Source organism: Protopterus annectens, chromosome 5.part0 (assembly GCF_019279795.1).
Source record: "Protopterus annectens isolate FY-2018-M chromosome 5.part0, PAN1.0, whole genome shotgun sequence".
Lineage (NCBI taxonomy): Eukaryota > Metazoa > Chordata > Ceratodontiformes > Protopteridae > Protopterus > Protopterus annectens.
Window position 1 is genome coordinate 886,392,297 of NC_056735.1, and position 24,578 is coordinate 886,416,874.

At 35.6% G+C, this 24,578-nt stretch overlaps 1 protein-coding gene across 1 annotated transcript; it reads right to left on the bottom strand.

The window, feature by feature from the left end:
- Positions 1 to 12,724: 12,724 nt before the first annotated feature.
- On the bottom strand, positions 12,725 to 19,928 carry LOC122802255 (prostatic spermine-binding protein-like). Its single transcript, XM_044071908.1, has 3 exons — positions 19,798 to 19,928; positions 13,078 to 13,187; positions 12,725 to 12,858 (listed from the first exon to the last, which is right to left on the bottom strand). Exons 1-3 carry the CDS (start codon positions 19,926 to 19,928, stop codon positions 12,725 to 12,727), a joined length of 375 nt encoding a protein of 124 aa, XP_043927843.1.
- Positions 19,929 to 24,578: the final 4,650 nt, after the last annotated feature.

Here is a 24,578-nt window from a genome sequence, read left to right on the forward strand (position 1 = left end):
AGGGATGCTGAGTATATTGGAAAAAAGATGCTAAGGATGAAGCTGCCAGGTAACAGGAAAAGAGGAAGGCCTAAGATAAGGTTTATGGATGTGGTGAGAGAGGGCATGCAGGTGGCTGGTGTGACAGAGCAAGATGCAGAGGACAGGAAAAAATGGAAACAGTTGATTTGCTGTGGTGACCCCTAACGGGAGCAGCTGAAAAAAGAAGAATATATATATATATGTATATATATATATATATATATATATATATATATATATATATATATATATATATATATATATATATATATATATATATATATATATATATATACATATATATATATATATAGATCTATGATGTTTGATTGAAAGATCAAACATCCAAATCCATTAAGCGCGAGCATACTTACATGAAAGTGCTTTTCACCGAAGAAGCAATTTCACGTAAGTATGCCTGTTGCCAAGGCCATACTATGGTGCGGGTAAGAAAAATTTCCCTTTTCCCCACTGTAGTGCAGATTCAGGGGAGAATATTAGATTTGGATTAGATTCAGCAGGATTTCATGACAGGCTGTATTTTTACATGGCCTTGTGAGCAGACTAGAACTAAATCTAATCCAACAGTAGCAAGTAATATACATACCAACAATGTGTCTACTGAGCCCAATGATGTTTTTCAGAATGTTAATGCTCAACAAAATGTGAACAATGCTTCTATGGCTACAACCACAATAGCAGAAGGTTCCATGGTTGCCATGGATCTTAATAGCAACACTTCCACTATGGCTCGGGGTGATGACGTCACACAGGGAATCAAACAGCCCAGTATCAGCATGTGAGCAAGACTGAAACCCTCACTTCCTTCTTCTTCATCTTCTTTCTTTGGCAGCAAGGAGCAGTCCTATGACTTTTCCAACTTTTCCAGTACCAGTAAGAAAGAAAACAGAAAACAGGCAAGGTCACTCTGTACAAAGGGATGTGAAATGGAGGAGAGTCATGAACTGACTGATTTTAATGACTGCAATGTATTTAATATATCTAGTGTTCAGCTGACTAAAGAACAAATTAATGTTTTAGGTAAAGGATTATCATTTGTACCCAGTAGGGCATCAGTATTAAGTGAAGTTATACTGGATTTGCACATGTTTGGGTGGAATGTAATTCCGAATAACATGTTTAGGGGAAACAGCTATTATATATTCACAGTCATCACAAATGAATTTGGGTTAAAGGCAGCGAAAGAGGTATTGCATACAGTTAATATATATGATGAGAATACCAACACTTTAATCCTGGAAGCACTAGTATTGGTGTTAGAAAATAACATCTTTCTTTCTAATGGAACACATTATAGGCAGGTACAGGGTGTTGCCATGGGCACACCCTGTGCCAACTCATATGCTAATTTAGTGTTAGCCTTCTGGGAAGATAAAAATATTTTTAAATGTGAACATCTATGGAAGATTTCAACAATGTTTTATGCCAGATTTGTTGATGATATTTGTTGTTGTGGGCACAGGACAGTGATGAATTGTTAAACTTTGTTGATTACCTGGAGAAAACTACAGATTTTCTCAGGTTTTCAGTAGATTACAGCAATGAGACCATCACCTTTTTAGATGTCACATTAAATAAAAGTGTAACTGGTAAGATAAACACCACCTTGCATAGGAAACAATGTTGGAGAAATCATTATTTGAATGCACGTAGTATGCATCCTAGGCATACTTTTCATAACATTATGCAAGGGCAAGGCTATGGAGTTTCTCGGCTTTCGCAGATAATAATGAGTTTCACAAAGAAATTGATGTGTTAAATGAACATCTTAAGGAAAAGGGGTATTCAAAGGAAAATTTAGAAAAAACTAAGAACAGTATAATATCCAACAGGGAAGCTAGGGTTAGACCATGGTTTTCAGATAATAAAAAACAGCAGGGATACAAGTTGAAGCCATCTAATAAGTATGATAAAAAACCTAACGTAATGCTACATTATAGTAACAATGTGTATGGAATATGTGTTATTATTAAGCAAAACTGGAAGACAGTAAGAAGTGACAATCACTTGAAGGATATTTTAGATGAGAAACCCAGATTTACCTTCAAGTGAAATAGTAATATAAAAGACATGTTATGCATAGAACCTGGTTTAAAAATAATAAGAAGGCTAACAGTATTTCCTCTACACAATTGAGAACAGGGACTTTTCCCTGCAGGCATTGCAAAGCATGCTCAAATGTAAATGGTTTAAATTATGTTATACATCCTATTACAAACAAAAAATACACATTTGAGTTTTATGCAGATTGCCATACAGAGAATGCGGTTTTCTTGGCATGCTGCAAGTCATGTCTGTGTTTTTATGTTAGAAAAACTAATTGTAAGTTAAAAACAAGAATATTGCACCATTTGTCATCTATTAAACAGAAGGATAAACAAAATGCATTGTACCAGCATGTTTCCAGTTTTCCAGATCATACATGTGTTTTTATGGTTCTGCATGTTGCACAGATGAAAAAAAGGGGGGACATTGTCAATGATACAGATTATGCAGAGTTAAGATGGATCATACAGTTGGCTGCTGACAACCCATCTGGGTTAAATAGTTCTGTATATTTAAAACCAGCCTTAAAGAATAGGTGAGTCAAGTATAGAAAGTAATTGGTTGCTTTTAGAAATGTTTTAATATTTAAAGACTGTCATGATTATGTGAAGTTTGTCTGATGAAGGTTTTTTAACCTGAAAGCGCTTATGTTTTATAATAAAATATTACAGCCAGTTTGGACTCTGTTTTGCTTGTTTTTGGATTTGTTCTTACAAGAGGTTCAAGAGGAGTCCTTAAGGGAAGTTGAGGCTTTTATTTTGTTACATCTTTGTTGTCTTTGTGATCATCTTTGGAGACTAACATCATCTTTGTCATTTTTGTCATTGTCTTTGCCATCATCTTTGTCATCTTTGTTGCCTTTGTTGTCATCATCCTTGTTATCTTTGTCATTGTCATTTTTGTCATCATCTTTACTGTCTTTGTCATTGCCTTTATCATTTTTGTCATCTTTGTCATAATTATTGTCATCTTTTTGTCTTGTTTCTTGTCATCATTGTCATCTTTTTCATTGTTTTTGTTGCCTTCTTTTTTGTCTTTATCATCATCTTTGTTGCTTTTCTTGTCATCTTTGCTCTCTTCATCTTTGTCATCACTATCTTTGTCATCGTCTTTGTCGCTGACTCTGTCATCATCTTTATTGTCTTTGTCATCATCTTTGTCATCTTTTTGTCTTGTTTCTTGTCATCTTTGTCATCGTCATCACTATTTTTGATGCCTACTTTTTGTCCTTATCAAGATGATGACAAAGATGATGACAAATGAGAAAGATGATGATGACAAGCATAAAGATGAAGACAAAGACAAAGATGACAAAGAACACAAAGACAAGAATTATCTTGTCTTTGTTGTCATCATCTTTGTCATCATCTGTGTCATCAGCTTTGTCTTTGTCTTCATCTTTATCATTGTCATCATCTTTCTCGTTTTTGTCATCATCTATGTCATATGTATCTTTATCTTTGTCATCATTTTGTCACCTTTCTCATCTTTGTCATCATCTTTCTTAGCTTTATTGCTGTTTTTGTCATCTTTGTCGTCTTTGTCTTCATCTTAGTCATCTATGTTGTCATCATCTTTGTTGTCATATTTGTCTTTTTTTTGTCTTTGACTTCATCTTTGGCTTCTTTATTATCTTTGTAATCTGTCATCATCTTTGTCATCTTTCTCATTGTCTTCTTTCTTGACGTCATGTTTTTCATCATCTTCATCATTGGCTTTGTCATCTTTGTTGTCTTTGTCATCTTCTCTTAGTCTTTTTTGTGTTTGTCATCAACATTGTTGTAGTCGCTTTCTTTTCATCTTTGTCATTGTCTTTGTCATCTTTGTATTCGTCTTTGTCAACATCTTTGTCATTGTCTTTGTAGTCATATTTATGTTTGTCATTGTCTGTCATCTCATCTTTGTCATCGTCTTCATTTTTGGTTTCTTTGTCGTCATTATCTTTGTAATCTTTGTCATCATCTTAGTCATCTTTCTCATCTTTGTTGCTGTCTTTCTTGTCATCATCTTTTTCATTGTCTTTGTCATCAACTTTGTCATCTTTATTGCATCTTTGTTGTCATCTTTCTCAGACTTTTAACCTTTGTCATCAGCTGTGTTGTCATCTTTCTTTTCATCTTTGTCAATGTCTTTGTCATTGCCTTTATCTTTGTATTTGTCTTTGTCATCATCTTTGTTATTGTCTCTGTAGTTATCTATGTTAGGTTTGTCGTCATCTTTGTCATTGTCTTTGTCATCATATCTTTGTCATTTTTGTCATCATTTTTGTCATCTGTTTATCATCTTTATCATCATCTTTGTCTTCACTGTTTTTCTTGTCATCTTTGTCATTGTCTTTGTTGTCTTTGTCATCTTAGCCTTTATTGTCATCAGCTATGTCGCTGTCTTTGTCATCTTTGTTATCTTTGGTAACTATCATTTCTGTCATCTTTGTCATTGTCTTTGTCATCATGATTGTCATCTTTGTCATTGTACTTGTCATCTTTGCATTTTTGTCATCAAATTTGTCATCAACAAACACACAAAGATGACAAGTCCAATAAAGATGACATACTCAATGACAAATATAATGACAAAGATGACAAAAATGATGACAAAGTCACAATAGATGACAAAGATGATGACAAAGATGACACTTTGTTGTCTTTGTCATTTTTGCCATTATCTTTGTCATTGTCTTTGTGATCTTTGTTGTCTTTGTCTTTATCGCTTTTGTCATCTTTTTGTCTTTTTTATTGTCATCTTTATCTTCGTCTTTGTTTTTGAATTGCCTTCTTTGTCATCTTTCCCATCATTATCTTCTTTCTTGTCATGTTTGTTGTCATCATTTGTAATTATCTTTGCCATCAGCTTTGTCATCTTTGTTATCTTTGTCATTTTTGTCATTTTTGTCATCTTTGTCTTTGTTGTCATTATCTTTAATGTCTTTGTCATAATTTTTGTCATCTTTTTGTCTTGTTTTGTGTTATCTTTGTCATCTTTTTCATGTTTTTTGTTGCCTTCTTTTTCATCTTTATCATCTTTGTCGTCTTTCTTGTCATCTGTCATCATCTTTGTCATCGATTTTGTCATCTTTGTAATCATCTTTGTTCTTTGTCATTGTCTTTGTCATTTTTGTCATTATCTTTGTTGTCATCTTTGTCTTTGTCATTGTTATCTTTATCGTCTTTGTTGTCTTTGTCATTACCTTTGTTGCCATCATCATTGTTAATTTTGACGTCATCTTTGTCATCATTTTTTCATCTTTTTGTCTTGTTTCTTGTTAACTTTGTCATCATTTTTGTTGCCTTCTTTATCGTTGTCTTTATCATCATCTTTGTCATCTTTCCTGTTTTTTGTTGCCATCATCTTTGTCATCAGCTTTGTCATCTTTGTCATCTTTATCTTTGTCATTGTTTTTGATTTTGCAATCACCATGTTTGTCATCATCTTTGTCATCTTTGTCATCATCTTTAACATATTTGTTTTTGTCATTATTTTTGTCACCTTTTTCATCTTTGTTATCATCTTTCTTGTTTTTGTTGCCATTTTTGTCATCTTTGTCATTCTCTGCCATCATCTTTATCTTCATCATCTGTCATCTTTGTTGTTTTCATCTTTGGCTTCTTTGTTGCCATTATCTTTGTCAACTTTTGTCATAATTCTTGTCATCTTTTTATGTTTGTTGTCATTTTTTTCATTGTCTGTCATCTTTGCTGTCATCTTTATTGTCATCATCTTTCTCATAGTCTTTTTCATCTTTGTCATCAGCTTTGTTCCATCATCTTTCTTTTCATCCTTGTCATTGTATTTTTCATTGCCTTTGTCATCTTTGTAGTCATCTTTATCAATTGTCATTGTCATCTTTTTTGTTTTTGTATTTATCCATCTTTTTATCATCTTTATTTTTATCTTTGCATCATTGTATCATGTTTCCCATCATCTTTCTCATCTTTCTCATCATCTGTTGTGATAATCTTAGTCATCTTTCTCATCATCTTTGTCATCTTTGTTATTGTCTTTGTTGTCTTTGTGTCTTTGGCATTGTCTTTTGTTGTCATCATCTTTGTCATCTTTGTCATAATTTTGGTCATCCTTTTGTCTTGTTTCTTGTCATCTTTGTCATTTTTGTTGCCTTCTTTGTCATCTTTACCAACATCTTTGTCATCTTTCTTGTCTTCTTTATCAGATTTGTCTTTGTCTTTATCTTTGTCATCATCTTTGTTGTTTTTGTCATCCTCTTTTTATTGTCTTTATCATTTTTGTTGTATTTATAATTCTCTTTGTCATTTTTGTGAACCTTCTTGGTGTCTTTCTGATCACTTTTCTTGTCTTTATCATTGTTTTTGTCACCTTTGCTGCCATCATCTTTGTCTTTGTTGTCTTCATCTTTGGCTTCTTTGTTGCCTTCAGCTTTGTCACTTTCATTCAGTTTGTTTGGATATATGTCATTTTTTGTTGTCTTTCTTATCTTTGTCATTATCTTTGTCATTGCCTTTGTCATCTTTGTATTTGTCTTTGTCAACATCTTTGGCATTGTCTTTGTAGTCATCTTTGTTGTTGTCATGTTTGTCATCATATTTGTCTTCTCATCTTTGTCATCATCTTTATATTTGGCTTCTTTTTTCTCATTATCTTTGTAATCTTTGTCATCATCTTAGTCATTGTTCTCATCTTTGTCACTGTCTTTCTTGTTATCATCATTTTCATTGTCTTTGTCATCAGCTTTATCTTTGTTGCACCTTTGTTGACATCTTTCTCACAGTCTTTTTCACCGTTGTCATCAGCTGTGGTAAAGTCATCTTTTCATCTTTGTATTTGTCTTTGTCATCATATTTGTCATTGTCTCTCTAGTCATCTATGTTGTTGTCAGGTTTGTCATCTTTTGTCATCTCATCTTTGTCATCATATTTGTCTATTCATCTTTGTCATCTTTGCCATCATTTTTGTCATCTTTTTATCATCTATCACCATCTTTGTCTTCATCACTGTTTTTCTTGTCATCTTTGTCATTGTCATTGTTGTCTTTGTTATCTTAGTAAGCTTTATTGTCATCGGCTATATTGCTGTCTTTGTCATCTTTGTTGTCATTTTTGGTAACATACTTTTTGTCATCTATGTCATTGTCTTTGTTATGCTTGTCATCTCTGTTATTGTACTTGTCATCTTTGCATTTTTGTCATCAAACGTGTCATCAATAAACATGCAAAGATAAGTCCAATACAAATGACATACTCAGTGACAAAGATAATGACAAAGATGACAAAAATGATGACAACAAAGTCACAAAAGATGACAATGATGATGACCAAGATGATGTCTTTGTCATCATCTTTGTCATTGTCTCTGTCATCATTGTTGTCATCTTTGTTGTCTTTGTCTTTGAATGTCTTTGTCATCTTTGGAGACTTGGTCATCTTTGTTGTCTTTGTCATTGTCTTTGCAGTCATCTTTGTTGTCTTTGTCATTGTTGTCATTGTCTTTGCCATTGCTTTTGTCTTTTCTCTTGTCATCTTTATCTTTGTCTTCGTTTTTGAATTGCCTTCTTTGTCGTCTTTACCATCTTTGTTTTTCTTCTTGTTATGTTGTCATTTGTCATTATCTTTATCATCTGCTTTGTCACCTTTGTTGTCATCTTTGTTATCTTTGTTATCTTTGTCATTTTTGTCATTTTTGTCATAGTCATTTTTGTCATCATCTCTGTCGTCTTTGTCATAATTTTTGTCATCTTTTTCTTTTGTGTCATCTTTGTCACGTTTTTTGTTGCCTTCTTTTTCATCGCCTTTATCATCTTTGTCATCATTCTTGCCATCTTTGTTGCCATCATCTTTGTCATCTTTATCAGCTTTGTCATCTTTGCCGTTATCTTTATATTTGTCATCCTTGTCATTTTTCCTGGCATCTTTGTTGTGTTTGTGATCATCTTTGTCATCTTTGAAGACTGTCGTCATCTTTGGGATCTCTGTCATTGTCTTTATCAGCCTCTTCTTCATCTTTCTTCTTATCTTTGTCATTGTCATTGTCTTTGTCATTTTTGTCATCATTATCTTTGCCGTCTTTGTCATTGTCTGTTGTCATCATTATCATCTTTGCTGTCATTTTTATCTTTTAGTCTTTGTCATTGTTTTTGTTGCCTTTGTTTTCATCTTTATCATTATCTTTGGTGTCTTTCTCATTGTTTGTCATTATCTTTGTCTTTGTCATTGTTATCTTTATCGTCTTTGTTGTCTTTGTCATTACCTTTGTTGCCATCATCATTGTTAATTTTGTCGTCATCTTTGTAATCATTTTTGTCATCTTTTTGTCTTGTTTCTTGTTAACTTTGTCATCATTTTTGTTGCCTTCTTTATCGTTGTCTTCATCATCATCTTTGTCATCTTTCCTGTTTTTTTGTTGCCATCATTTTTGTCATCAGCTTTGTCATCTTTGTCATCATCTTTATCTTTGTCATTGTTTTTGATTTTGTAATCGCCATGTTTGTCATCATCTTTGTCATCATCTTTAACATATTTGTTTTTGTCATTATTTTTGTCACCTTTTTCATCTTTGTTATCATCTTTTTTGTTTTTGTTGCCATTTTTGTCATCTTTGTCACTCTCTGCCATCATCTTTATCTTCATCATCTGTCATCTTTGTTGTTTTCATCTTTGGCTTCTTTGTTGCCATTATCTTTGTCAACTTTTGTCATAATTTTTGTCATCTTTTTATGTTTGTTGTCATTTTTTTCATTGTCTTTGTCATCTTTGCTGTCATCTTTGTTGTCATCATCTTTCTCATAGTCTTTTTCATCTTTGTCATCAGCTTTGTTCCATCATCTTTCTTTTCATCCTTGTCATTGTATTTTTCATTGCCTTTGTCATCTTTGTAGTCATCTTTATCAACTTTGTCATCGTCATTGACATCTTTTTTGTTTTTGTATTTATCCATCTTTTTATCATCTTTCTTTTTATCTTTGCATCATTGTATCATGTTTCCCATCATCTTTCTCATCATCTGTTGTGATAATCTTTGTCATCTTTGTTATTGTCTTTGTTGTCTTTGTGTCTTTGGCATTGTCTTTTGTTGTCATCCTCTTTGTCATAATTTTGGTCAGATTTTTGTCTTGTTTCTTGTCATCTTTGTCATTTTTGTTGCCTTCTTTGTCATCTTTACCAACATCTTTGTCATCTTTCTTGTCTTCTTTATCAGATTTGTCTTTGTCTTTATCTTTGTCATCATCTTTGTTGTTTTTGTCATCCTCTTTTTATTGTCTTTATCATTTTTGTTGTATTTATAATTCTCTTTGTCATTTTTGTGAACCTTCTTGGTGTCTTTCTGATCACTTTTCTTGTCTTTATCATTGTTTTTGTCACCTTTGCTATCATCATATTTGTCTTTGTTGTCTTCATCTTTGGCTTCTTTGTTGCCTTCAGCTTTGTCATTCTTTCATGGTGTCATTTTTGGTAACATACTTTTTGTCATCTATGTCATTGTCTTTGTTATGCTTGTCATCTCTGTTATTGTACTTGTCATCTTTGCATTTTTGTCATCAAACGTGTCATCAATAAACATGCAAAGATAAGTCCAATAAAATGACATACTCAGTGACAAAGATAATGACAAAGATGACAAAAATGATGACAAAGTCACAAAAGATGACAATGATGATGACCAAGATGATGTCTTTGTCATCATCTTTGTCATTGTCTCTGTCATCATTGTTGTCATCTTTGTTGTCTTTGTCTTTGAATGTCTTTGTCATCTTTGGAGACTTGGTCATCTTTGTTGTCTTTGTCATTGTCTTTGCAGTCATCTTTGTTGTCTTTGTCATTGTTGTCATTGTCTTTGCCATTGCTTTTGTCTTTTCTCTTGTCATCTTTATCTTTGTCTTCGTTTTTGAATTGCCTTCTTTGTCATCTTTACCATCTTTGTTTTTCTTCTTGTGATGTTGTCATTTGTCATTATCTTTATCATCTGCTTTGTCACCTTGGTTGTCATTTTTGTCATTTTTGTCATAGTCATCTTTGTCATCATCTCTGTCGTCTTTGTCATAATTTTTAACGTCTTTGTCATAATTTTTGTCATCTTTTTCTTTTGTGTCATCTTTGTCATGTTTTTGTTGCCTTCTTTTTCATCGTCTTTATCATCTTTGCCATCATTCTTGCCATCTTTGTTGCCATCATCTTTGTCATCTTTATCTGCTTTGTCATCTTTGTCGTTATCTTTATATTTGTCATCCTTGTCATTGTCTTTATCAGCCTCTTCTTCATCTTTCTTCTTATCTTTGTCATTGTCATTGTCTTTGTCATTTTTGTCATCATTATCTTTGCTGTCTTTGTCATTGTCTGTTGTCATCATTGTCATCTTTGCTGTCATTTTTATCTTTTTGTCTTTGTCATTGTTTTTGTTGCCTTTGTTTTCATCTTTATCATTATCGTTGGTGTCTTTCTCATTGTCTGTCATTATCTTTGTCATTTATCTTGTTATCTTTGTTGTCTTTGTCTTTGTGATCATCTTTGTCATGTTTGGAGACTGCCATTATCTAATCATCCTTGTCACTGTTTTTGTCATCCTCTTTGTCATCTTCATTGTTGTCTTTGTTGTCATCTTTCTTATCTTTGTCATTGCACTGTCATTTTGTCATCATCTTTGTTGTCTTTGTCATTGTGTTTGTTGTCATCATCTTTGTCATCTTTGTTATCATTTTTGTCAGCATTCATGTCATCTTTTTGTCTTGTTTCTTGTCATCTTTGTCGTGTTGCAGTCTTTTTTTGTCTTTATAATAATCTTTGTCATTTTTCTTGTCTTTGTTCTCTTCATCTTTATCATCAACTTTGTCTTAATTTTTCTCATTGACTTTATTGTCATCATCTTTGTTATCTTTGTCATCATCTTTGTCATCATTTTGTCTTGTTTCTTGTCATCTTTGTCATCTTCTCCACTGTTTTTGATGCCTTCTTGTTTTGCCTTTATCAAGATGATGACAAATATGACAAAAATGAGAAAGATGATGGCAAAGATAAAGATGAAAACAAAGGCAAAGCTGATGACAAAGATGACACCAAAGATGAGAAAGATCTTTCTTGTCATCATCTTTGTCATCAGCTTTGTCTTTGTCTTCATCTTTATCTTTGTCACCATCTTTCTCGTTTTTGTCACCATCTGTCGTATTTAGTGTTATTTTTGTCATTTTCATCTTTGTCATCATCTTTCTTATCTTTGTTGCTGTTTTTGTCATCCTTGTCATTGTCTTTGTCTTCATTTTTGTCATCTTTTTCATCATCTTTGTTGCCATCATCTTTGTTGTTATATTTGTCATCTTTTTTGTCTTTGTTGACTTCATCTTTGGCTTCTTTGTTGCCATTATCTTTGTAATCTATGTTATTATCTTTGCCATCTTTCTCATCATTGTCTTCTTTCTTGTCATCATGTTTTTCATTCTTTGTCATTGGCTTTGTCATCGTTGTTGTCTTTGTCATCTTTCTCTTAGTCTTGTTTGTTTTTGTCATCAACATTGTGGTAATCTTTCTTTTCATCTTTGTCATTGTCTTTGTCATTGCCTTTGCCATCTTTGTATTTGTCTTTGTCAACATCTTTGTCATTGTCTTTATCTTTGGCTGCTTTGTTCTCATCTTTGTAATCTTTGTCATATTTGTTATCTTTGTCATTTTTGTCATTGTCATCTTTGTCATCATCTTTTTTATCTTTGTTGTCATCATCTTTAACGTCTTTGTCATAATTTTTGTCATCTTTTTGTTTTGTTTTGTGTCATCTTTGTCATCTTTTTGTTGCCTTCTTTTTCATCGTCTTTATCATCTTTGTCATCATTCTTGCCATCTTTGTTGCCATCATCTTTGTCATCATCTTTGTTATCAGCTTTGTCATCTTTGTTGTCATCTTTATCTTTGTCATTATCTTTGTCATTTTTCCTGTCATTTTTGTTGTCTTTGTCTTTGTGATCATCTTTGCTATCTTTGAAGACTGTCATCATCTTTGAGATCTCTGTCATTGTCTTTATCAGCTTCTTCATCTTTCTTGTTATCTTTGTCATTGTCTTTGTTATTTTTGTCATCATAATCTTTGTCGTCTTTGTCATTGTCTGTTGTCATCATCGTTGTCATCTTTGTTGTAATTTTTGTCAACTTTTTGTCTTGTTTTTTGCCATCTTTGTCATTGTTTGTGTTGCCTTCTTTTTGCCTTTATCAAGATGATGACAAAAATGAGAAAGATGATGACAAAGATAAAGATGAAGACAAAGACAAAGTTAATGACAAAGATGACACCAAAGACAAGAAAGATCATTCTTGTCTTTGTCATCAGCTCATTTTTGTTTTCTTTGTCATCTTTCTTGTTTTTGTCATCATCTTTCACATTTATCATTAATGTTGTCATAATTTTCATCTTTGTCATCATCTTTCTTATCTTTGTTGCTGTTTTTGTCATCTTTGTCATTGTATTTGTCTTCATCCTTGTCATTTTTGTCATCATCTTTGTTGCCATATTTGTCAACTTTTTTTGTCTTTGTTGACTTCATCTTTGGCTTCTTTGTTATCATTATCTTTGTAATCTAAGTCATTATCTTTGCCATCTTTCTCATCATTGTCTTCTTTCTTGTCACCATGTTTTTCATTGTCTTTATCAGCTATGTCATCTTTGTTGTGTCTTTGTCATCTTTATCTTAGTCTTTTTTGTCTTTGTCATCAACATTGTTGTAGTCATCTTTCTTTTCATCTTTGTCTTTGTCTTTGACATTGCCTTTCTCATCTTTGTATTCAACTTTGTCAACATCTTTGTCATTTGCTTTGTAGTCATCTTTGTATTTGTCATGTTTGTCATTGTCTTTGTCATCTCATCTTTGTCATCATCTTTAGCTTTGGCTTATTTGTTCTCATTATCTTTATAATCTTTGTCATCATCTTAGTCATTTTTCTCATCTTTGTCGCTGTCTTTCATGTCATCATTATTTTCATTGTATTTGTCATCAGCTATATCATCTTTGCATCTTTGTTGTCATCTTTCTCAGTCTTTCACCTTTGTCATCAGCTGTGTTGTCTTTGCCTTTCTTTTCATCTTTGTCATTGTTTTTGTCATTGCCTTTGTTGTCTTTGTATTTGTCTTTGTCATCATCTTTGTCATGGTCTCTGTAGTCATTTATGTTGTTGTCAGGTTTGTCATCATCTTTGTCATCTCATCTTTGTCATTGTCTATGTCATCTCATCTTTGTCGCCTTTGTCATTTTTATCATCTTTTTATCATCTTTATCATCATCTTTGTCTTAACCCAGCCACTGGGGATGCACAAACCAGTGTATTTCTTCCTGCCAGTCCCAAGCCCGCCGGATAAATGGGGAGGGTAGTGTCATGAAGGACATCTGGCATAAAACATTTGCCAAATGAGACATGTAGAAACCAATACAGATTTACATACCGGATCGGTCGAGGCCCGGATTAACAACGACCGCCACCAGTACTGTTAGCCGACAGAGTGCTAGTGGAAATTGGGCTACTGTTGGCCAAAGGAGGAGAAGGAGAAGAAGAGGGGGAAGGCATGCCTGAAGGCAGAAAGAGAGGAGAAAGGTTAGGAGTGTGGTAGTGAGGGTAGGAACTTTGAATGTTGGCAGCATGACTGGTATAGGGAGAAAGCTAGCTTATATGATGGACAGACGGAAGAATGATATAAATTGTGTACAAGAGACCAGGTTGAAGCGAAGTAAGGCCAGGTGTACTGAAGGTGGGTTCAAATTGTTCTAACATGGTGTGGATGGGAAGAGAAATGGGGTAGGGGTTATCCTGAAGGAACGGTATGCCAAGAGTGTTTTGGAGGTGAAAAGAGTGTTGGATAGAGTGATGTTTATGAAACTGGAAATTGATGGTGTAATGATGAATGTTGTTAGTGCATATGCTCCGCAAGTTGGATGTGTGATGGATGGGAAAGAAAAATTTTGGAGTGAGCTGGATGAAGTGGTGATGACTGTACCCAAGGGTGAGAGAGTGGTGATCGGAGTAGATTTCAATGGACACGGTGAAGGGAACAGAGGGGATGAGGAAGTGATGGGTAGGTAGGGTGTTAAGGAAAGGAATGCAGAAGGCCAGATAGTAGTGGATTTTGCAAAAAGGATGGGCATGGCTGTGGTGAATACATATTTTAACAAGAGGGAGGAGCATAGGGTGACATACAAGAGTGGAGGGAGATGCACACAGGTTCATAGGTTCATAGGTTCATAGGTTCATACTAGGCTATCTGCCCGAGGGCATTTACAAGCCTAGCCCATTGTTTTGTGGCTTACGCCACCCCTTTAGTATGGGGAACTATACCCATTATTTTGCTGTGCCTCTGTCGAGCAGTGACACTGAGGTAATCCCTGGGGTATATCTGCGATCTCCCATCCATTGGTCAAGATTTCTCTTGAACAAGGCCAGCGAGGTGCTCTGCCTCACATATACCGGGATTTTGTTCCACAGCATAGGGAGTCTTTGGGTGATGAATCTATCTCTCCAGCACGTCCTATTAATAGCCGTGTCGAGATTTAAGTCTCCCGCCCTTGTGGCTCTGATGGATCTAGATTTTTTGAGGTGAAGCATATTCATCAAATCTGGGTTTGACATGGCCTTGTATGTTAGGCAGAGGTCACCTCTGAGCAAGCGGTAAGCAACTGAATAGAGCTGGAGTTCTTTCAGTCGGGCAGCATAGGACAGATTTTTGAGACCCTTTATCCTTTTGGTGAGGAACTTTTGTGGCCTCTCCAGCTGCTGCAAGTGTCGGGTCAGATACATTCCGAATGGGGCATTGTACTCAATCATTGGTCTGATGAGTGATGAGTAAAGGAGACCATGACCTCCTTGATCTAGATGAGAATCCTTCATGATAAGGTGGGCAATGTAGAAGGTCTTCCTAACTACTTTAGCTACATGGGTGTCGAATGATAGACTACTATCAACCTGGGTCCCCAGGTCCCTGATAACTTCTTCTGTGCTCAGTGGATTGCCACCTATTTGGTAGCTAGGGGTAACCTTGTTTTTCGAAGGGTATGACTATGCATTTTTTGGCATTTAACTTTAGGCCATGGCTCTGGCACCAGTTATCCGTTTCTGTGAGACCCTTCTGGAGGATATCTGTGTCAGATGTGTTTTCTACTATGGTGCCCAGTTTGCAGTCATCTGCAAACTTTGTCAGCCATAACCCTCCTGTGTTTGCTTGTACTTCGGAAAAGTAGATGCCAAACAGGAGTGGGCCCAGGACTGAGCCCTGTGGGACACCACTTGTGACAGGCTTTGAGTCTGACATGGCGCCAGCAACTCTGACCCTGTGGGTTCTGTCACTCAGCCAGTTTGCAACCCATCTTGTGATGTATGGGTTAACATTTAAGCTGATGAGTTTTTCAATAATACCCGAGTGGGGTATTGTATCGAAGGCCTTCGCCAGATCGAGGTAGGCTGTATGGACTGCCTTTCCCTCATCAATGGCTTTGGTGACTCAACCAAGTTTAAAAGGCATGATCTGCCTTTGACAAAGCCAAACTGGGTTGGATCCAAAGTCTGCAAATTCCCTATGTCTTTATTTATGAGGTCCATTATGATCCTCTCCATGGCTTTGCAGATAAGGCTTGTCAAGCTAATGGGCCGGTAATTTCCAGGGTCGGTGGAGGCACCGCCTTTGTGAAGTGGGACCACAGTTGCAGTGCGCCACTCCTGGGCGTATCCAGAGGTAAGACTTTGATTAAACAGCTGTCCTAGCTGTGGGTTTAATTCCTCATTGAGTTCATGGAGCACACAGCCGGGGACACCATCTGGTCCCATGGATGCTGTGTTTTTTGCTTTGGAGAGAGCAGTTCTCACTTGGGCGTTGGAAATGTTTGGGGGGCTGCAATCGTTTGGTATAGATATCTCTCCTTTTGGGGGGGGGGAGAAGTTTGCACTGAACCTGTCGGCCAGTATGTTGGCAATGTCTGTAGGATCAGTAATCTTCACATCATTTTGAACTAGTTCTGAGCATATCTGGGAGTTTCCTCCCAGGTTTCTAACATAGCTAAAGAAGGCCTTATGATTGTCTTTTGAGTCTTTAGCTATTTTTCTCTCAAAATTTGCTTTGGATGATTTTATGAGAGCTCTTAGTTTTTACTTATAGTGATCAAGGGTGTCTTACCTTTTAAGGATTTTGCTCTATCTTGTAGTAGCTTCCTCCTTTTGTTGTAGAGTTTGTTTATGGCTGGGGTCCACCAGACTGGGACTTGCCTTTGGTACAAAGAGTCTTTGTTTTGCTTGGGATTGCCTTATCCATGCAGTCCTGCAGGTGCTGGTAGAAGGCATTTGCAAGTGATTCAGCGGCTTGAGTACTGTTTTCCGCCGCTCGGGGCCTTAAAGGAGACCACACTAGTCTTTAGAAGTGTGAAGTCGGCTTTCGAGAAGTTCTTTACTGTGGTCTTTTTTATTTCAGGTGGGAGTGGGATGAGGACCTCCAGCGAGATTAGTTTGTGATCTGATCTCACCAGTGAGGTGTATACTTCCGGTGTTGAACATTGTGCTCCCATGTTCGTGATGATGAGATCAAGTATGTTATCTCCTCTTGTGGGGATGGTGACTAGCTGTTCCATGGCATTTGAGTTTATGAATTCCAGGAACTTTTGGGCTAGGGTGTTTGGGCTTGAGTAGTGTTCCCAGTCTATATTAGGGTAATTGAAGTCACCTAGTATGATGGTGTTTGGTGATACATTTATCCCCTCTAGTGTTTTCAGGAAGGCCATGTGAGGTTCCTGAGTTTGTGAGGGTGGCCTGTAACATGCTACAATTTGCAGAGCAGTCTTGCCTATGGTTAATTGCAGGTGGATTATAACCTATGCAGGTGGGCCAGTTTGAAGGAGATTGGAGACTGTAAAGTGGTGACGGGGAAACTGTAGTTAGGCAGCATAGAATGGTGGTCTGTAGAATTACATTGGTGATCAAGAAGAGGAGGAGGAGTGTGAAGGCAGCACCAAGGATTAAATGGTGGAAATTGAAAAAGAGTGATTGTGACGTGGAGTTCAGTGAAGAGTTAAGACACACAGTGGGGTGGCAGTGAAGTGTTACTGAATAGCTGTGTAACTACAGCAGAGCTAGTAAGGAAGACTGCTAGAAAGGTGCTTGGTCTGACATCTGGACAGAGAAAGGAAGACAAGGAGACCTGGTGGTGGAATGAGGAAGTACAGGAGAGTATGCAGAGAAAGAGTTTGGCAGAGAAGTGGGATTGTCAGAGAGATGAAGAAAGTAGACAGGAGTATAAGGAGATGAGGTGCATGTTAAAGTCAGAGGTGGCAAAGGATAAGGCATATAGAGAGTTGTATGAAAGGTTGGACATTAAAGAAGGAGAAAAGGACCTGTGCCTATTGGCTAGACAGAGGGACAGAGCTAGGAAAGATATGCAGCAGGTAAGGGTGATAAAGGATAATGAGGGAAACGTACTCACTAGTGAGGAGAATGTGTTGAACAGATGGAAAAACTACTTTGAGGGGCTGATAAATGAAGAGAATGAGAGAGAGAGAAGGCTGGATGATGTGGGGATAGTGAATCATGAAGTGCAATGGATTAGCAAGGCGTAAGAAAGGATAGCTATGAAGAGGATAAATAATGGAAAGGCTGTTGGTCCAGATGACATACTGACATACCTGTGGAAGCTTGGAAGTGTTTAGGAGAAATGGCAGTGGAATCTGTAACCAGATTGTTTAATGAAATCTTGGAAAGTGAGAGGATGCCTGAGGAGTGGAGAAAAAGTGTTTTGGTACCGATTTGTAAGAATAAGGGTGATGTGCAGAGCTGTAGTAACTACAGAGGGATAAAACTGATCAGTCACAGCATGAAATTATGGGAAAGAATAGTGGAAGCTAGGTTAAGAAGGGAGGTGATGATTAGTGATCAGCAGTATGGTTTCATGCCATGAAAGAGCACTACAGATGTGATGTTTGCTCTGAGAGTGTTGAAGAAGTACAGAGAAAGTCAGAAGGAGTTGCATTGTGTCTTTGTGGACTTAGAGAAAGCATATGACAGGGTGCCTAGAGAGGAGTTGTAGTATTGTATGAGGAAGTTGGGAGTGGCAGAGAAGTATGTAAGAGTGGTACAAGATATGTACAAGGATAGTGTGACAGCAGTGATATCTGCAGTGAGAGTGACAGATGCATTTAAAATGGAGGTGGGATTACATCAAGGATCAGCTCTGAGCCCTTTCTTATTTGCACTGGTGATGGACAGGTTGACAGATGAGATCAGACAGGAGTCCCCACGGACTATGAAGTTTGCAGATGACATTGTGATATGTAGTGAGAGTAGGGAACAGGTTGAGGAGACCCTGGAGTGGTGGAGATATGCTCTAGAGAGGAGAGGAATGAAGGTCAGACAGAATATGTGTGTGAATGAAAAGGAGGATAGAAAAATGGTGAGGATGCAGGGAGTAGAGTTGATGAAGGTGGATGAGTTTAAATACTTGGGAGCAACAGTTCAGAGTAATGGCAAGTGTGGAAGAGAGGTGAAGAAGAGAGTACAGGCAGGATGGAGTGGGTGGAGAAGAGTGTCAGGAGTGATTTCTGACAGATGAGTGCCAGTAAGAGTGAAAGGGAAGGTCTACAAAAGGGTAGTGAAACCAGCAGTTATATGGGTTGGAGACAGTAGCATTGACAAAAAGGCAGGAGTCAGAGCTGGATGTGGCAGAGTTAAATGTTAAGATTTGCACTGGGTGTGATGAGGGTAGACAGGATTAGGAATAAGTATATTAGAGGGTCAACCCAGGTTGGACAGTTTGGAGACAAAGCCAGAGAGGCGAGATTGCGTTGGTTTGGACATGTGCTGAGGAGGGATGCTGGGTATATTGGGAAAAGGATGCTAAGGATGAAGCTGCCAGGTAAGAGGAAAAGAGGAAGGCCTAAGATAAGGTTTATGGACGTGGTTAGAGAGGACATGCAGATGGTTGATGTGACAGAGCAAGATGCAGAGGACAGGAAGAAATGGAAACAGGTGCTCCGCTGTGGGGACTCCTAACCAGGAAAAGCCGAAAGAAGAAGAAGATGATCATAATCTTTGTCTTCACTGTTTTTCTTGTCATCTTTGTCATTGTCTTTATTGTCTTTGTCATCTTAGTAGTCTTTATTGTCATCAGCTATGTCACTGTCTTTGTCATCTTTGTCATCATCTTTGTTGTCATCTTAGGTAACATCATTTTTGTCATATTTGTCATTGTCTTTATCATGCTTGTCATCTCTGTTATTGTACTTGTCATTTTTGCATTTTTGTCATCAAATGTGTCATCAACAAACATGCAAAGATGATAAAGATGACATACTCAGTGACAAAGATAATGACAAAGATGACAAAAATGATGACAAAATCAAAAAAGATGACAAAGATGATGACCAAGATGACACTGTTGTCTTTGTCATCTTTGTCATTATCTTTGTCATTGCTTCTGTCATTGTTGTCATCTTTGTTGTCTTTGTCTTTGAATGTCTTTGTTGTCATCTTTGTAGTCTGTCATTCTTTGCCATCGTCTTTGTCATCTTTGTTATTGTCATTGTTGTCATCTTTGTTGTTTTTGTCTTCATTTTTGAATTGCCTTCTTTGTCATCTTTACCATCTTTGTCTATCTAGTCATGTTTGTTGTCATCATTTGTCATTATCTTTGTCATCTGCTTTGTCACCTTTGTTGTCATCTTTGCTATCTTTATCTTTGTCATTTTTGTCATTTTTTGTCGTCATCTTTGTCATCATCTTTGTCTTTGTTGTAATCTTTAACATCTTTGTCATAATTTCTTTCATCTTTTTGTCTTTTCTGTCATCTTTGTCATGTTTTTTTGCCTTCTTTTTCATCGTCTTTATCATCTTTGTCATCATTCTTGCCATCTTTGTTGCCATCATCTTAGTCATCATCTTTGTCATCAACTTTGTCATCTTTGTTGTTATCTTTATCTTTGTCATCATCTTTGTCATTTTGTCATCGTCATCTTTGTTGATGTCATCTTTATCGTCTTTGTCATTGACTTTGCTGTCATTATCATTGTTAATTTTGTCTTTATCTTTATCATCATTTTTGTCATCTTTTTGCCTTGTTTCTTGTCATCTTTGTCATCATTTTTGTGGCCTTCTTTGTTGTCTTTATCATCATTTTTGTCATCTTTCCTGTTTCTTTGTTGCCATCATCTTTGTCATCAGCTTTGTCATCTTTGTTATTGTTTTTGTTGTTTTTGTCCTCACCATGTTGTCATTATCACTGTCACCATTGTCAGCTTTGTCATCTTTGTCATCACTTGTCATCTTTTTGTCTTGTTCCTTGTCATCTTTGTCATCACTTTTGTTGCCTTATTTATCATTGCCTGTATCTTCTTTGTTGTCTTTCATGTTTCTCTGTTGCCATCATCTTTGTCATCTTTATCTTTGTCATCATGTTTGTTGTTTTTGTCTTTGTCATCTCTGTCATCATCTTTATCATATTTGCTGTCTTTGTCATCATTTTGGTCAACTTTTTCATCTTAGTTATCTTTCTTGTCTTTGTCACCATTTTGTCATCTTTGTCATTTTCTGCCATCATCTTTGTCTTCATCTGTCGTCTTTGTTGTCTTCATCTTTGGCTTCTTTGTTGTCATTATCTTTGTCAAAATTTGTCATCATGTCTGTCATCTTTCATACATTTGTCATCATCTTTTTTATTGTCTTTGTCATCTTTGCTGTCATCATCTTTCTCATAGTCTTTTTCACCTTTGTCATCAGCTTTATTCTCATCTTTCTTTTAATCCTTGTCATTGTGTTTGTCATTGCCTTTGTCATCTTTGTAGTCATCTTTATCAACTTTGTCGTTGTCATCATCTTTTTTGTTGTCATGTTTTCTCATCTTTGCCTTATCATCTTTCTTTTTATCTTTTTCTACATCATTGTACCATCTTTGCCATCATCTTGTCTTTCCCATCATATGTTGTGATTATCTTAGTCATTTTTCTCATTATCTTTGTCATCTTTGTCATTGTCTTTGTTGTCTTTGTGTCTTTGGCATTGTCTTTATTGCCATCATCATTGTTAATTTTGTCATCATCATTGTCATCACTTTTGTCATCTTTCTCTCTTGTTTCTTCTCATCTTTGTCATTTATGTTGTCTTTGTCATCTTTATCATCTTTGTCATCTTGTCTTCTTTATCAGCTTTTCATCTTTGTCATCATCTTTGTTATCTTTGTCATTGTTTTTGTTGTTTTTGTCATCACCATGTTGTTGTCATCTTTTTCATCACTTTTGTAATCTTTTTGTCAGTTTTCTTGTCATCTTTGTCATCTTTGTTCACTTCTTTGTCATTGTCTTTATTATCATTGTCATCTTTCCAGTTTCTTTGTTGCCATCATCTTTCTCATCATCTTTATCTTTGTAATTGTTTTTGTTGGTTTTGTCATCTCCATCTTTGTTGTCATCTTTGTCATCTTGAATGTATTTGTTGTCTTTGTCATCATTTTTGTCAACTTTGTCACCTTTGTTATCATCTTTCTTGTTTTTGTTGCCATTTTTGTCATCTTTGTCATTCTCTGTCATCATATTTGTCTTCATCATCTGTCATCTTTGTTGTCTTTGGTGTATTCATCTTTAGCTTCTTTGTTGTCATTATCTTTGTCAACTTTGTCATCATTTTCATCATCTTTCTTATGTTTGTTGTCATCTTCTTCATTGCCTTTGTCATCTTTGCTGTCATCTTTGTTGTCATCTTTCTCAATCTTTTTGTCTTTGCCATCAGCTTTGTTCTCATCATTTCCTTTCATCCTTGTCATTGTATCTGTCGTTGCCTTTGTCATCTTTGTAGTCATCTTTATCAACTTTGTCATTGTCATTTACGTCAGCTTTTTTGTTGTCATGTTTGTTGTTGTCTTTGTCTTTTTATCATCTTTCTTTTTATCTTTGTCTATGTCATTGTATCATGTTTGCCTTTGGGTCTATATTAAAATGTCAAACTTGTATTATAAGTTTGAATGTTGTAATATCTAACCCAGAAGTCAGAAATCCAAAAATAACAAAGCTGCGGCACACAGTTTTTTTCCCAGGGAAAAACAATCAGTGGGCCATATTCAGGGCTTTGCTATTACCTCCACTGTGGTGTGATCTTAGAGTTGGTATATTTAAGTAGGGGGATGGGGGGCACAGCCCCCACTTTAGTTTAGGTTTAGGGTTAAATTTTTTTTGTCGCAGAACAGTGATTTTTTTCCCCTGGGAAAAAATCGCTGTTCTGTGTTTTGGTTATTATTGGGTTTTGGAGTTAATGGTTCGATATTACAGTGTCTGAACTTCTGCTAGTTCAACATTGTGATACAGACCCTTTGCCATCATCTTTCTTGTCTTTCTCATCATCTGTAGTGATTATCCTAGTCATCTTTCTCATCATCTTTGTCATCTTTGTCATTGTCTTTGTCATCTTTGTTGTCTCTGTGTCTTCAGCATTGTCTTTATTGTCATCTTTGTCATCATTTTTGTCATCTATTTGTCTTGTTTCTTGTCATCTTTGTCATTTTTGTTGCCTTCTTTGTTATCATCTTTACCATCATTTTTGTCATCTTTATTGTCTTCTTTATCAGATTTTTGTCTTTGTCATCATCTTTGTTAACTTTGTCATCATCTTTGTTGTTTTTGTCATCCCCTTGTTATTGTCTTTGTCATCATTTTTTGTATTTATAATTCTCTTTCCCATAATTTTTGTGAACCTTCTTGGTGTCTTTCTGTTCACTTATCTTGTATTTATCATTGTTTTTGTCATCTTTGCTGTCATCATATTTGTTTTTGTTGTGTTCATCTTTGGCTTCTTTGTTGCCTTCATATTTGTCATCTTTGTCATTCTTTGTTGTCTTTCTTGTCATCTTTGTCATTATCATTGTTGCATTTCCTGCCATCTTTATTGTCTTTGTCTCTGTGATCATCTTTGTCATCTTTGGAGACTGTCATCATCTTTGTGAACTCTGTCATCGTATTTGTCATCCTCTTCTTAGTCTTTGTTGTTATTTTTGTCATTGTCTTTGTCTTTATCTTTGCCATCTTTGTCATCATCTTTGTTGCCATCATCTTTGTTGTCATATTTGTCATCTTTTTTTCTTTGACTTCATCTTTGGCTTCTTTGGTGTCATTATCTTTGTAATCTATGTCATCATCTTTGCCATCTTTCTCATCATTGTCTTCTTTCTTGTCATCATGTTTTCCATTGTCTCTGTCATCAGCTTTGTCATCTTTGTTGTGTCTTTGTCATGTTTCTCTTAGTCCTTTTTGTCTTTGTCATCAACATTGTTGTAGTCATTTTCTTTTCATCTTTGTCATTGCTTTTGTCATCTTTGTATTCATCTTTGTCAATATCTTTGTCATTGTGTTTGTAGTCATCTTTGTTGTTGACATGTTTGTCATCATCTTTGTCATCTCTTCTTTGTCATTGTCTTCATCTTTGTCTTGTTTGTTGTCATTATGTTTGTAATCTTTGTCATCATCTTAGCCATCTTTCTTAACTTTGTCATCTTTCTTGCCGTCATCTTTTTCATTGTCTTTGTTATCAGCTTTGTCATCTTTGTTGTGTCTTTATCATCTTTCTCTTAGTCTTTTTCTTCTTTGTCATCAGCTGTGTTGTCATCATCTTTGTTTTCATCTTTGTAATTGTCTTTGTCATTGGCTTTGTTGTTTTTGTATTTGTCTTTGTCATCATCTTTGTCATCATCTTCATCATCAGCTTTGTCTTTGCCCTCATCTTTATCATTGTCATCTTTCTCATTTTTGTCATCGTCTTTATCTTAATCATCTTTTTTGTCATCTATGTTGTCATCATCATTGTTATATTTGTTATCTTTGTTGTCTTTGTTTTCATCTTTGTCTTGTTTGTTGTCATCTTTGTAATCTTTGTCATCATCTTTGGCATTTTTCTCAACTTTGTCTTTCTTGTCGTCATCTTTTTCATTGTCTTTGTTATCGGCTTTGTCATCTTTGTTGTGTCTTTGCCATCTTTCTCTTAGTCTTTTTCATGTTTCTCATCAGCTGTGTTATCGTCATCATCATTGTTTTCATCTTTGTAATTGTCTTTGTCATTTCCTTTGTTGTCTTTGTATTTGTCTTTGTCATCATCTTTGTCATTGTCTTTGTAGTCATCTTTACTCTTGTCAGGTTTGTCTTCATTTTTGTCATATCTTCTTTGTCATCTTTGTCAACATTTTGTCATTTTTTATCATCTTTATCATTGTCTTTGTCTTCATCTCTGTTTTTCTTGTCATCTTTGTCATTGTCTTTGTCATCTTTGTCATCATCTTTGTTGTCATCTTTGGTAACGTTATCAATATTGTCATCTTTGTCATTGTCTTTGTCATCATGCTTGTCATCTTTGTTATTGTTCTTGTCAAGTCCAATAAAGATGACATACTGAATGACAAAGATAATGACAAAGATGACAAAAATTATAAAATCACAAAAGATGACAAAGATGATGACCAAGATGACACTTATTTGTCTTTGTCATCTTGGTCATTATCTTTGTCATCGTCTCTGTCATCTTTGTTGTCATCTTTGTTGTGTTTGTCTTTGA

Bases quoted from the DNA above. Each gene is read 5' to 3' on its own strand.
- LOC122802255 (XM_044071908.1), bottom strand. From the start codon at position 19,928: ATGACTAAGATGATGGCAACAAAGATGGCAAGAATGATGACAAAGATG. The intron at 13,188-19,797 runs GTTAAAGATTAC...AAATGACTACAG, and splicing joins AAAGAAATTATGACAAAGAT to AGACCATGACAAAGATGATG. The intron at 12,859-13,077 runs GTGAAAGACTGA...ACAAATACAAAG, and splicing joins CAACACAGCTGATGACAAAG to ATGACTACAAAGCAAATGAC.